At 43.4% G+C, this 13,646-nt stretch overlaps 1 protein-coding gene across 1 annotated transcript in view; it reads left to right on the forward strand.

Annotated features, from left to right (window-relative positions):
• The window catches only part of LOC144680645 (regulating synaptic membrane exocytosis protein 1-like), a 704,348-nt gene that overhangs the window by 493,560 nt on the left and 197,142 nt on the right, over window positions 1-13,646 (forward strand). The window contains exon 23 of the mRNA XM_078541863.1: window positions 134-375. Coding sequence (XP_078397989.1) covers window positions 134-375 — 242 coding nt within the window. The remainder of the gene's footprint in view (window positions 1-133; window positions 376-13,646) is intronic.

The raw sequence follows: 13,646 nt of genomic DNA on the forward strand, positions 1-13,646 counted from the left end.
ACTTGCGGTATAAAAGCTTTGTTTTTATTTCAATCAGCAGGATTATGATTTAAGGCAAAGTGTACCAATTTATTTTTAATCTGTTTTTTTCCCTTTTCATGTTTTCCCATGATGAATTGGTTGTGGAAAAAAGTGCATTTACCTCTAAAATGCAAAGCAGACAAATGGGGACGTCAGGGCGAAATATTATGAAGAGCACAAGTGTAAGTGAGGAGATGTATAGCCTGGAAAATAACGATGGCAGTCAGTCGGATACTGCTGTGGGAACAATAGGATCAGGGGGCAAAAAGCGAAGATCAAGTCTGGGTGCCAAAATGGTGGCCATTGTCGGACTGACAAGAAGGAGTAGAAGCACATCTCAGCTTAGCCAGACTGGTGAGTGTTCAATTTTGTGGTCACACATTATTATTTCCCATTTTACAAGCTGAAAAGTAACAGCTGTAAACAGTCACATTGCAAAATACAATGTTTTATTCATCTGAATACATTTTTTGAAGGTGATAGCTATGTCTGATTTTAGCAGAGCTTGTGTGTAACACTGAGTAAGGCCCCAGTAGGAATATTGAGCTGGCTCAGTGACACAGAAGGTAAGTGATAAATGTATAGGATAGAATTACTTTTAAGTTTGTATCTGAAGTGTTGTGTCTACTTATATAATATTACAATGGAAATAAACTGAAAACTTTGTCAGATCACATCTTTAGGGCAGGTTAAGGTGAAAGTCATTGTGTCGATCCTCCATTGATACCCCTGTTTTAATTGATTAACTGAATAAGCACAGGGATCTAACCTGGATCACCTGCCTTGGTCTGTATTATTGAATTCCAATTGAGCTCTAATCTTTATAGTCTAAAGCCTTAATCTCTCTGACAGTGCATGAGACCTCCCTGGTTTTAATGAATAGTTCTTTAGTTTGGCAATGAACTGTCCTCTTATACATTTAACAGTAAAATGGATTTATTACAAAAGAAATGTTATGCCTCAGGATTTATGTTTTGAAACCTGAAAAGTGATGAAGGGAAATTTTTGTGATGTAGCTTCATTAGATAGGAGTGCAGATTGCAGTGAAGCGTAATGAGAACACAAACCAGGAAAGGAGCATAGCAAAATGTTCCTATAATATAAGCAAGATCTAGTTGCAGCATTTTATTTAGTAGTAATATTCATGCAACCAAACCCATTCATAATTTTACAATAAGTATGTTTTGAAAGAATCTCCAAGTTGGCACCTTTTAATTTCATTTTACAAACAAGATTTTCTGCCTTGTGTGCCATAATGTGGCAATCATGTACAGGACATGATCAGGGTCCACTGTAATCCCTTTCATAATCTTCTAAATGGTGGAAAGCTAGAAACAATGGAGGTCAAGGTTCACAGATCATTAAAATGTCATGAACAGGCACAGGAAGTAACCAAGAAGGCTAATGGAATGTTGTCCTTTATATTTAGAAAACTAGAATACAGGGCCATAGTTTTCATGCTTCAGCCTTATAGTTGTGGTTAGACCACACCTGGAGCACTGGGAGCTCTTGAGAGGCCTCGCTTTAATTTTTAGACTACACCCCCAATTTGTAGACTCCCCAACTAGAAGACCACATTTTAGGGAGGATGTATTGGCCTCAGAGTGAACACAGCATATATTTCTCAGAAAGGCTGAAGCATGTATTTCTTTTGTTGCTTCAGTCTTTTATGAATAACATAGTATCATAGAATCTTTACAGTGCAGAAGGAGGCCATTCAGCCCATTGAGTCTGCACTGGCTCTCTGAAGCAGCATTCTACCTAGCCCCACTCCCCTGCCTTATCCCCGTAACCTTGCCCATTCTCTCTTTTCAGATAGCAATCCACTTCCCTTTTGAACAGCTCGATTGGACCTGCCTCCACCACCCTTTCAGGAAGTTTGTTCCAGACTCCAACCACCCTCTGGGTGAAAAGATTTTTCCTCGCATCACGTGTACTCCTTTTGCCAATTATTTTGAATCTGTGCCCTCTAGTTCTTGATGTTCTCTTGAGTGGGAAAAGTTTCTCACTATTTACCCTGTCCATAACCCTCAGGACCTTGAATACCTCTATCAAGTCTCTCCTCAGCCACCTTTTCTCAAAGGAAAAGGGTCCCAACCTCTCCAATCTATACTCATAGCTATAGGTCTTTATCTCTGAAATCATTCTTGTGAATCTCCACTGTACCCTCTCCAATGTCTTCGTATCCTTCCTCAAGTATGGCGCCCAGAGCTGGACGCAGTACTCCAGATGAGGCCTAACTAGTGTCTTATACAAGTTCAACATGACCTCCTTACTCTTGTACTCAATGCTCCTGATAATAAAGCCTAAGATACTATATGTTTTATTAACTGCTCTCTCAACATGCCCTGCCACCTTCAAAGACCTATGCACATATACACTGAGGTGCCTCTGTTCCTGCACCTCCTCTGGAGGCTCTCGCTTTATTTTATACTGTCTCATCATATCTTTCCTGCCAAAGCAAATCACCTCACACTTCTCTGCATTGAACTTCATCTGCCACTCATCTGCTCAATCCACCAACATGTCGATGTTCTTCTGAAGTTCAAGAATATCCCAATCACAGTTGACAACATTTCCTATCTTCGTATCATCTGCAAATTTTGAAATCATGTCCTGCGCACCACAGTCTAGGCCATTAACATATATCAGGAAGAGCCAAGGACCCAACACTGACCCCTACAAACCTTCTTCCAATCTGAAAAACAACCATTTATCACTATTCTCTGTTTCCTGTCATTCAGCCAATTTCTTCTCCAAGTGCCTACTTTCCCTTTAATTCCATGACCTAGAATTTTGCTCACAAGTCTGTTGTTTGGCACTGTATCAAAAGCCTTTTGAAAATCCATATACACCACATCAACAGTGTTTCCCTTATCAACCTTCTCTGTTACCTCCTCAAAAAACTCAAGCAAGTTAGTTAAACATTATTTTCCTTGATGAATCCATGCTGGCTTTCCTTAATTATCCTGCACTTGCCTAAGTCATTATTGATTTTATCCCATACTATAGTTTCCAGAAGTTTCCCTACCACTGAGGTCAAACTGATTGGTTTGTAGTTGCCAGCTTTATCCTTGCACCCCTTTTTGAACATTTGCAATTCTCCAACCCCCTGGCACTGCCACTGTGTCTAAGGAAGATTGGAAGATTATCATGAGTGTTGCTGCAATTTCCACTCTCACTTCCCTCAGTACCCTTGGATGAATCTCATCCGGTCCTGGTACCTTATCTACTTTAAGTAAAGATAGCCTTTCTAAAATCTCCGCCATCTCAATTGTAAATTCTCCGAGTGTACCAGTTAGCTCCTCTCTCACCTCGGTCTGGGTAGCATCTTCTTCCTTTTTAAAGACAGATGCAAAGTTCTCGTTCAACACCTCCACTATTTCTCCAGCCTCCACATGCAAGTCCCCTTTTTTGGCCCTAATTGGCCCTACTCTTTCTTTACCACCCTTTTATTATTTACATGCTTATAGAAGACATTGGAATTCCCTTTTATATTAGCTGCCAGCCTCTCTTCATGCTCTCTCCTTGCTTTTCTTATTAGTTTCTTCACTTCCCCTCTGGTCCTTCTATATACAGCCTGATTTTCCATTGTATTTTCTACTTGACATCTGTTGTACACGTACTTCTTCCTTTTCATCTTTACCTCTATTTCTCTCCTGATCCAGGGTGCTCTGGATTTATGTGTCTAACCTTTCCCCTTCAAGGGAATATACCTTGACATTACCTGCAATACTTTATCTTTGAAGGTAGCCCATTGTTCAGCTACTGTCTTTTCTGCCAACATTTGATTCCCACTCACTCGACTCAGATGCATTCTCATCCCATCGAAGTTGGCTTTCCCCCAATTAATTATCCCTGCTCTGGACTGTTTCTTGTCCTTTTCCATAACCTAAACCTGATGATACAATGGTCACTGTCCCCTAGAGGCTCTCCCACTGATATTTGATCTACTTGGGTCAACTTATTCCCCAGAACCAGGTCCAAAAGTGCATGTCCTCTCATTGGACCAGAACCACAGGGCAAGATTTTCCCATCAGTGAGCAGGGGGCGGGTACATAAAATACGACACATAAAATGACGCGCAGTGATGTCGGGCAGAACTCCTGACGTCACCACGCCCCGTTTAAATTTTCAGGTCGGCGGGGGCTCAGCAAAATCAGCCAACTGAGGCCATTAACAGAGTCATTAAACTAATCAATGGACCTGCCCGTCCAACGTTAACTGGGGCAGGCAGGCCAGGAGCCCTGGCAGGAATTAGAAAAAGCATGGATGAGGTTTCATGTAAGTTTTAAAAAATTTACTTAAAGTTTTTTAAAAAGTTATGGACATGTCCCAACTCATGTGACAGTGTCACATGAGGGGGCATGTCAGGGAATTTTTTTATTTTGTTTTAAATAATTTGTACATTAGAGCCGATCTCCCTGAGGCAGCACCTAGCCTCAGGGAGATGAGTTCGCTCTTCCTTACGCATGCGCAAAAGAGCACACTCTCAGGTTTAGGGTTTTCCCCCCTCCCCCAACCCGCACAGGGAGCACATTGCGCTTTCGTGCAGACGTCACGCTGGGCGGGCCTTAATTGACCTGCCCACATAAAATGGCGGCGTGCCCCCAATTGGGGGTGCCGATTGGAGGCACGTCTCCACGCACCCGCACTTCAACTTCCCCCCCAACGGGGGGGAAATTCTGCCCACACTGCTGCAGAAAATTATCTCAAACACATTCCAGGAAGCTTTGTCCCTCTTGTTCTTTGGCACTATCCCTATCCCAGTCTGTATTTGGATTATTGAAGTCCCCCATTATGATTACTCTATAATTCCTGCACTTCGCCGTAATTTCTTTGCAAATTTGTTTCTCCACATCCCTTCCACTGGTTGGTGGTCTATATACTACACCAATCAATGTTATTGCACCTTTCTCATTCCTTGCCTCTAGCAAGTACTCACAGTGATAACTGCTGATCCTAAATGGGTTCAACATTGTCTCTGCCCTTTAATTACTTACTATGCTGTCTGCTGTATACAATTTATTACACAAACTGGTCCTGATGGCACTCCTACAGGAAGGGAACTCCAGGATATTGACTCAATGCTGATGGAGGAACTGTAATTATATATGAAGGATGATGAGTGTGTTTCACTTTCTGATTTGCAGTCTGTGAGAATTCTTTAATATTATTGGCTGCTCAGCCTGCTTGATGATTTCACTCTTCCGTGACACCTGAGAACCCCAGTTTGGAACTGATGTTGTAAGAGGGGAATCAATGCTATAAAGCTCGCTAGACCTTTGTGAACAGCTTTCTTCGAGGCCAGTGGTTGGCTCATAAATTTTGGGTCAAAGCTTTTTCTTTGTGGTATACTAGTTTTTCTTCAAATTGAGGTATTTTCACTGTTTTTTGCACATATTTTGTTTTTTTTTTAATGAAATTTCATATTGAGGTGTGATGAAGCTTTTTGAGGAACACAGCAACAGGAGGAGGCCCTTCAGCCCCTTAAGCCTGTATCACCACTTAATGAAATCACGGCTGACCTGTGACCTAACTCCATACACCTTTGTGCCACATCCATTAGTACTTTTGATTAACAAAACTCTATTAATCTCAGATTTAAAATTAACTATTGATCTAACATCAATTGCTGCGTGTGCAGAAGAGAGTTCCAAACTTCTGTCAACCCGTGGAAGTGTTTCTTCATTTTATTCTTGAGCGGCCTGGCTCTTATTTTTAGACTATAGCCCCTAGTTCTAGATTCACCAACTAGTGAAAAGGTTTCCCCTTATCTATTCTATCTGTTCCCCTAACATCTTGAAAACTTCAATCACCTTATCCCTTAACTTCTGTATTTCAGGGAATACAATCCTAGTTTGTGTAATCCCTGTTCAAAGGGCAAAATTTTTAGCTGGGCAGGCGGGCGCGCGCCCGACCCGCTCGAGTGTGGAATGACACGCGTTGACGTCGGGCAAGCATCCCGACATCAATGCACAGTTGCACGATAGTTTGGTCAGCAGGTGCCCATCAGAGTTGGCAGCGCACCCGCTGACAATTGAAAGGCCTGTTAAGGCCCTTAAAGGATCAATTAAGTTAAATTTTTCGCAGCCTGTCCAACCTTACGGTTGGCGGGCGAAAAGGCCAAGCAGCCTTTGCATTTTTTTGGAAATCTCGTTCATGGGCGGGATGAGGTTTCCAAAAGCAAATAAAAATCAAATAAATGTTTTAAAATTTAATTAATAACATGTCCCTGCTCATGTGACTTTGTCACATGAGGGAACATGTTTTGTTACATTTTTCAATTCTTAACTATTTTTTAAAAACAATTATAGCATAGAGCTGCCTCAGGGAGATTCTGCAGCACGCACTCGTGAAACTCGCACTCACCCTTTCATCCAACCCCCCAGCCCTCACGCATTTCATGCTGGGTGGGCCTTAATTGGCTTGCCAGCGTGAAATCGTGTTCTGGCCCTGATCGTGGGCGACAGTCGGCTTGCCGACCCGCCCGACATGGGCTAAATTCTGCCCATAATTTAACCTTGGAGTCCAAGTATCATTTTGGTAAATCTAAGCTGCATGCTCCCCCGAGGTCCTTCAGAAGATATGTGCTCTAGTTGGGGAGTCCAGAGCTAGGGGGTATAATTTAAAAATTAGACCCAGGCCACTAAAGAGCTCCAAATACTCCTGGTGTGGTCTAACCAGTACTTTGAATTATGAAGGATAAAATTGTATTGCTGAAGCATTCGAGTCCTCTGCAAATACAGGCCAGCATTCCATTAGCCTTTTTGATATTCTTCTGTACCTGTTCAGGACATTTTAATGATGCATGCACCTGTGCCTCTAAGTCTCTTTGGGCCTCCACTATTTCTAGCTTTTCACCATTTCAAAAGTTCCCTGTTTAATCTTTTTAGGTTCAAATTGGATGACCTCACATTTGCCTACATTGAAATCCATTTGCTACAGTTTTGCTCATTCACTCAATCCATCAATATTTCTGTAATTTTACGATGCCACCTATCTTTGTGTCATGGACAAATTTAGATATGTGTCTTTCTAATCCAACATCTAAGTTGTTAATAAATAGTTGGGGACCCCAACACAGATCACTGGGGGAGCTATTTGTCACAACCTGCCAATTAGAGTACCTGCCCATTATCTTTACTCTGTCTCATGCCGCTCAGCCTATTTCCTAACCAGGCCAATAATTTACCTTTAATCCCATGAAACTTAGCTAATAGTCTCTTACGAGGAATTTTATCAAATGCCGACTGAAAGTCCATATAAATTACATGTGTAGACATTCTTCAGTCCAATGCTTAGTCACCTCTTCAAAAATCTGATCAGATTCGTCTGGCAAAAGCTACCCTTTATAAAATCCATGCTGGGCCTCTCTATTGAATAAGGGCAACATTTTCCCCCCGTTGGGGGGGAAGTACGGGAGCGGGCACGAGTGGGCGGGCTTCCGATCGGCGCCCCCAGTTGGGGCGCACCACCATTTTACATGGGCGGGCCAATTAAGGCCCTCCCAGCATGATGTGCAGCAGGAAGCACTATGCGCTCCCTGTGCGGGTCGGTGGGGGTGGGGTGGGGGGGCGGGGGTAATCCCTCAGCCGGGAGTGCACTCTTCTGCGCATGCACGCGAAAGAGCACACGATCTCCCTGAGGCTAAGTGCTGCCTCAGCGAGATCGGCTCCGATTTAAAACTTTGAATAAAGATTAGGAAAAAATTTCCCTGCCATGCCCATAACTTCCCACCCGTGGATGAGGTTTCATGTTTCTTCACAAGCCCGGCTGGGCTCCCAGCCTGCCCACCAACCTTAAGGTTGGATAGGCAGGTCCATTAATGAGCCCAGTTGGTTTTTTAATGGCCTTAATAGGCCATGACAGGTCGGCGGGCACGGAGCCAAGTTGGATGCGCGCCTGCCAAACTGACAACCTAAGTGACATCAAGGCGCACGCCCAACGTATCCCCGCGTCATTTTATGCATCAGCGAGCGGGACCCGCCCCTGCTCACCGAACGGAAGATGCTGGCCTAAAAATTTTCAAGAGGTTCTATTAATTCTAGTCTAGTGAGTTTTTGACAACAGATGTTGGATTAACGTCTATAATTCTCTACTTTCCCCCCCCTCTCACCTCTCTAAAATAGCAAAGTAACATGGCACAGCTTTTGAATCTAATTGCTGCATCAGGAGAACTTTGGAATATTAAATTTAGAGCATCTGCAATGCTCTCACTCTACGTCCTTTGAAATTTTCTTCATTGCTAGTACTGTTCAGAGGTTTTGGTCAAATTCTGATTATTTTGAAGAAAACCATATTTCAGTGGGATATTGGCCCAGATTTTATGGTTAGTGACAAAGGGATAGTGCTGAATGAAAGTCGCCCACAAAGATCTAGCGAGCTATGTAACTTTGGTTCAACATCAGCTATATTCTGGCAATCTGTAGTGTTCAGGAACAGTGAGGTCAAAAAGAAGGCTGAACAATCAATCAGATTGAAGAATTCTCACAGACTTCAACCCAGGGAGTAAAAGGAACTGATAATCATTCACTTTTTAATCAAATTACAGAACACAGAAGAAAGATTGGGCCATTCATAGGCATTATCCTAGCAACTGAAATATCATAAGTTTGCAATAAGGACAATTATCATTATTGTAAAAACAGATTTTTTTCATGGAATGGAAGAAATGACACTCCAGGTTTCAAGATTTAGTTTGGCATAACTAGAGAGGCTGTTCAACTAAAAGTATAACTCAATATACCCTTAAAAATTAAGTGGCTTCTCATTAACAAGGCTTAACATTTTAAGTAGATTTTACGGTGAGAATAATACATAATAAGTTGAAGTTCATGACAAATCAGTCATTTTTGAGCTAATTGGATCTATGAGAGGCTGCATCAGTGCACTCTGTGGAGGAGCAGGCTATCTCTGACAGAAATGTTTGGATTTCCATGTTTACAGAATGGAAGTGGTGAACACTGACAGTTTCACTGTCAATATTACCAGGAGATATTGACAACACATACAGTGACAAGAGGAAATCTTCCGCTGTGTTTGTTGTACTGATGACACATACAGTGACAAGAGGAAATCTTCCGCTGTGTTTGTTGTACTGATGACACATACAGTGACAAGAGGAAATCTTTCCGCTGTATTTGTTACGCTGACGACACACACAGTGACCAGAGGAAATCTTCCTGCTGTGTTTGTTGCACTGACGACGAACACAGTGACCAGAGGAAATCTTCCCGCTGTGTTTGTTACACTGACGACACATACAGTGCTCAGAGGAAATCTTTCCACTGTGTTTGTTGTACTGACGACGCATACAGTAACCAGAGGAAATCTTCCCGCTGTGTTTGTTACACTGACAACACACACAGTGACCAGAGGAAATCTTCCCGCTGTGTTTGTTACACTGACGACACATACAGTGCTCAGAGGAAATCTTTCCACTGTGTTTGTTGTACTGACGACGCATACAGTAACCAGAGGAAATCTTCCCGCTGTGTTTGTTACACTGACAACACACACAGTGACCAGAGGAAATCTTCCCGCTGTGTTTGTTACACTGACAACACACACAGTGACCAGAGGATATCTTCGCACAGGGTTTATAACACTGACAACACACACACTGGCTAGAGGAAATCTTCCCGCTGTATTTGTTACACTGATGACACATACAGTGACCAGAGGAAATCTTCCTGCTGTGTCTGTTTCACTGATGACACACACAGAGACCAGAAAAAATCTTCCTGCTTTGTTGGTTACACTGACAACACATACAGTGACCAGAGGATATCTTCGCACAGGGTTTATTACACTGACGACGAACACAGTGACCAGAGGAAATCTTCCTGCTCTGTTTGTTATGCTGACGACACACACAGTGACCAGAGGAAATCCTCCCGCTGTGTATATTATGCTGACAACACACACGGCGACCAGAGGAAATCTTCCCGCTGTGTTTCTTGTACTTGGGACACACACAGTGACCAGAGGAAATCCTCCCGCTGTTTGTTACCTTGACAACACACACAGTGACGAAATGAAATGTTCCCTCTGTGTTTGTTACAGTGATGCCATATACAGTGACCAGAGGAAATATTCCCACTGTGTTTGTTACACTGACGACACATGTAGGGACCAGCGGAAATGTTCCCGTTGTGTTTGTTGTACTGATGACACACACAGTGACCAGAGGATATTTTCCCGCTGTGCTGGTTACACTGACGACACATAAAGTGACCAGTGTAAATCTTCCCACTGTGTTTATTACACTGATGGAACATACAGTGGCCAGAGGAAATCTTCCCGTTGTGTTTGTTACACTGACGACACACACAGTGACCAGAGGAAATCGTCGCACTGTGTTTATTGCACTGATGACACACACAGTGACCCAATGAAATCTTCCTGCTGTGTGTTTTCCACCGAAGACACACACAGTGACCAGATGAAATCTTCCCCCTGTGTTTGTTAAACTGATGACAGACACATTGACCAGAAGAAATCTTCCCGCTGTGTTTGTTAAACTGATGACACACACAGAGACCAGAGGAAAACTTCCCGCTGTGTTTGTAACATAACCACACATACAGTGACCAGATGAAAACTTCCCCCTGTGTTTGTTACAGTGATACCACACACAGTGACCAGAGGAAATCTTGCCGCTGTGTTTGTTATGCTGACGACACACACAGATACCACGGGAAATCCTCCCACTGTTTTTGTTACACTGACAACACTCACAGAGACGAGAGGAAATCTTCCCACTGTCTTTGTAACATGACCACACATACAGTGACCAGAGGAAATCCTCCCGCTGTGTTTGTTACAATGACGACAGACACAGTGACCAGAGGAAATCTTCCATCTGTCTTTGATAAACTGATGACAGACACATTGACCAGAAGAAATCTCCCCGCTGTCTTTGTTAAACTGATGACAGACACATTGACCAGAAGAAATCTTCCCTCTGTCTTTGTTAAACTGATGACAGACACATTGACCAGAAGAAATCTTCCCGCTGTGTTTGTTACACTGATGACAGACACAGTGTCCAGCGGAAATCTTCCAGCTGTGTTTATTACAATGACAACACAAACAGTGACCAGAGGAAATCTTCCCACTGTGTTTATTACACTGACGACAGATACAGTGGACAGAGGAAATCTTCCCGCTGTGTTTGTTACACTGACGACACACACAGAGACCAGAGGAAACCTTCCCACTGTCTTTGTAACATGACCACACATACAGTGACCAGAAGAAATCCTCCCGCTGTGTTTATTACACTGACGACACACGCAGGGACCAGAGGAAATCCTCCCGCTGTGTTTGTTACACTGATGATGGACACAGAGACCAGAGGAAATCTTCCCACTGTGTTTATTACACTGACGACAGATACAGTGGACAGAGGAAATCCTCCCGCTGTGTTTGTTACACTGATGATGGACACAGAGACCAGAGGAAATCTTCCCACTGTGTTTATTACACTGACGACAGATACAGTGGACAGAGGAAATCTTCCCGCTGTGTTTATTGCACTGACAACACACACAGAGGCCAGAGGAAAACTTCCCGCTGTGTTTGTAACATGACCACACATACAGTGACCAGAGGAAATCTTCCCACTGTGTTTGTTACACTGACGACACATGTAGGGACCAGCGGAAATGTTCCCGTTGTGTTTGTTGTACTGATGACACACACAGTGACCAGAGGATATTTTCCCGCTGTGCTGGTTACACTGACGACACATAAAGTGACCAGTGTAAATCTTCCCACTGTGTTTATTACACTGATGGAACATACAGTGGCCAGAGGAAATCTTCCCGTTGTGTTTGTTACACTGACGACACACACAGTGACCAGAGGAAATCGTCGCACTGTGTTTATTGCACTGATGACACACACAGTGACCCAATGAAATCTTCCTGCTGTGTGTTTTCCACCGAAGACACACACAGTGACCAGATGAAATCTTCCCCCTGTGTTTGTTAAACTGATGACAGACACATTGACCAGAAGAAATCTTCCCGCTGTGTTTGTTAAACTGATGACACACACAGAGACCAGAGGAAAACTTCCCGCTGTGTTTGTAACATAACCACACATACAGTGACCAGATGAAAACTTCCCCCTGTGTTTGTTACAGTGATACCACACACAGTGACCAGAGGAAATCTTGCCGCTGTGTTTGTTATGCTGACGACACACACAGATACCACGGGAAATCCTCCCACTGTTTTTGTTACACTGACAACACTCACAGAGACGAGAGGAAATCTTCCCACTGTCTTTGTAACATGACCACACATACAGTGACCAGAGGAAATCCTCCCGCTGTGTTTGTTACAATGACGACAGACACAGTGACCAGAGGAAATCTTCCATCTGTCTTTGATAAACTGATGACAGACACATTGACCAGAAGAAATCTCCCCGCTGTCTTTGTTAAACTGATGACAGACACATTGACCAGAAGAAATCTTCCCTCTGTCTTTGTTAAACTGATGACAGACACATTGACCAGAAGAAATCTTCCCGCTGTGTTTGTTACACTGATGACAGACACAGTGTCCAGCGGAAATCTTCCAGCTGTGTTTATTACAATGACAACACAAACAGTGACCAGAGGAAATCTTCCCACTGTGTTTATTACACTGACGACAGATACAGTGGACAGAGGAAATCTTCCCGCTGTGTTTGTTACACTGACGACACACACAGAGACCAGAGGAAACCTTCCCACTGTCTTTGTAACATGACCACACATACAGTGACCAGAAGAAATCCTCCCGCTGTGTTTATTACACTGACGACACACGCAGGGACCAGAGGAAATCCTCCCGCTGTGTTTGTTACACTGATGATGGACACAGAGACCAGAGGAAATCTTCCCACTGTGTTTATTACACTGACGACAGATACAGTGGACAGAGGAAATCCTCCCGCTGTGTTTGTTACACTGATGATGGACACAGAGACCAGAGGAAATCTTCCCACTGTGTTTATTACACTGACGACAGATACAGTGGACAGAGGAAATCTTCCCGCTGTGTTTATTGCACTGACAACACACACAGAGGCCAGAGGAAAACTTCCCGCTGTGTTTGTAACATGACCACACATACAGTGACCAGAGGAAATCTTCCCACTGTGTTTGTTACACTGACGACAGACACAGAGACCAGAGGAAATCCTCCCGGTGTGTTTGTTACACTGACCACACATACAGTGACCAGAGGAAATCTTCCCTCTGTCTTTGTTACCTTGACGACACACACAGAGGCGAGATGTAATCTTCCCTCTGTGTTTGTTACACTGACGACACATATCGGGACCAGTTGCACTGATTACACACACAGTGACCAGAGGATATCTTCCCGCTGTGTTTGTTACACTGACGACACACACAATTACCAGAGGAAATCTTCCCGTTGTGTTTGTTGCACTAAAAATACACACAGTGACCAGAGGACCTTCCCGCTATGTTTGTTACACTGACGACACATACAGTGACCATTATAAACCTACCGCTGTGTTTATTGCACTGACGTCACCTGAATGTCCAGAGGAAATCTTCCCCCTGTGTTTGTTACACTGACGACATACACAGTGACCCA

This window comes from Cetorhinus maximus, chromosome 5 (assembly GCF_964194155.1).
Source record: "Cetorhinus maximus chromosome 5, sCetMax3.hap1.1, whole genome shotgun sequence".
Classification (NCBI taxonomy): Eukaryota; Metazoa; Chordata; class Chondrichthyes; order Lamniformes; family Cetorhinidae; genus Cetorhinus; species Cetorhinus maximus.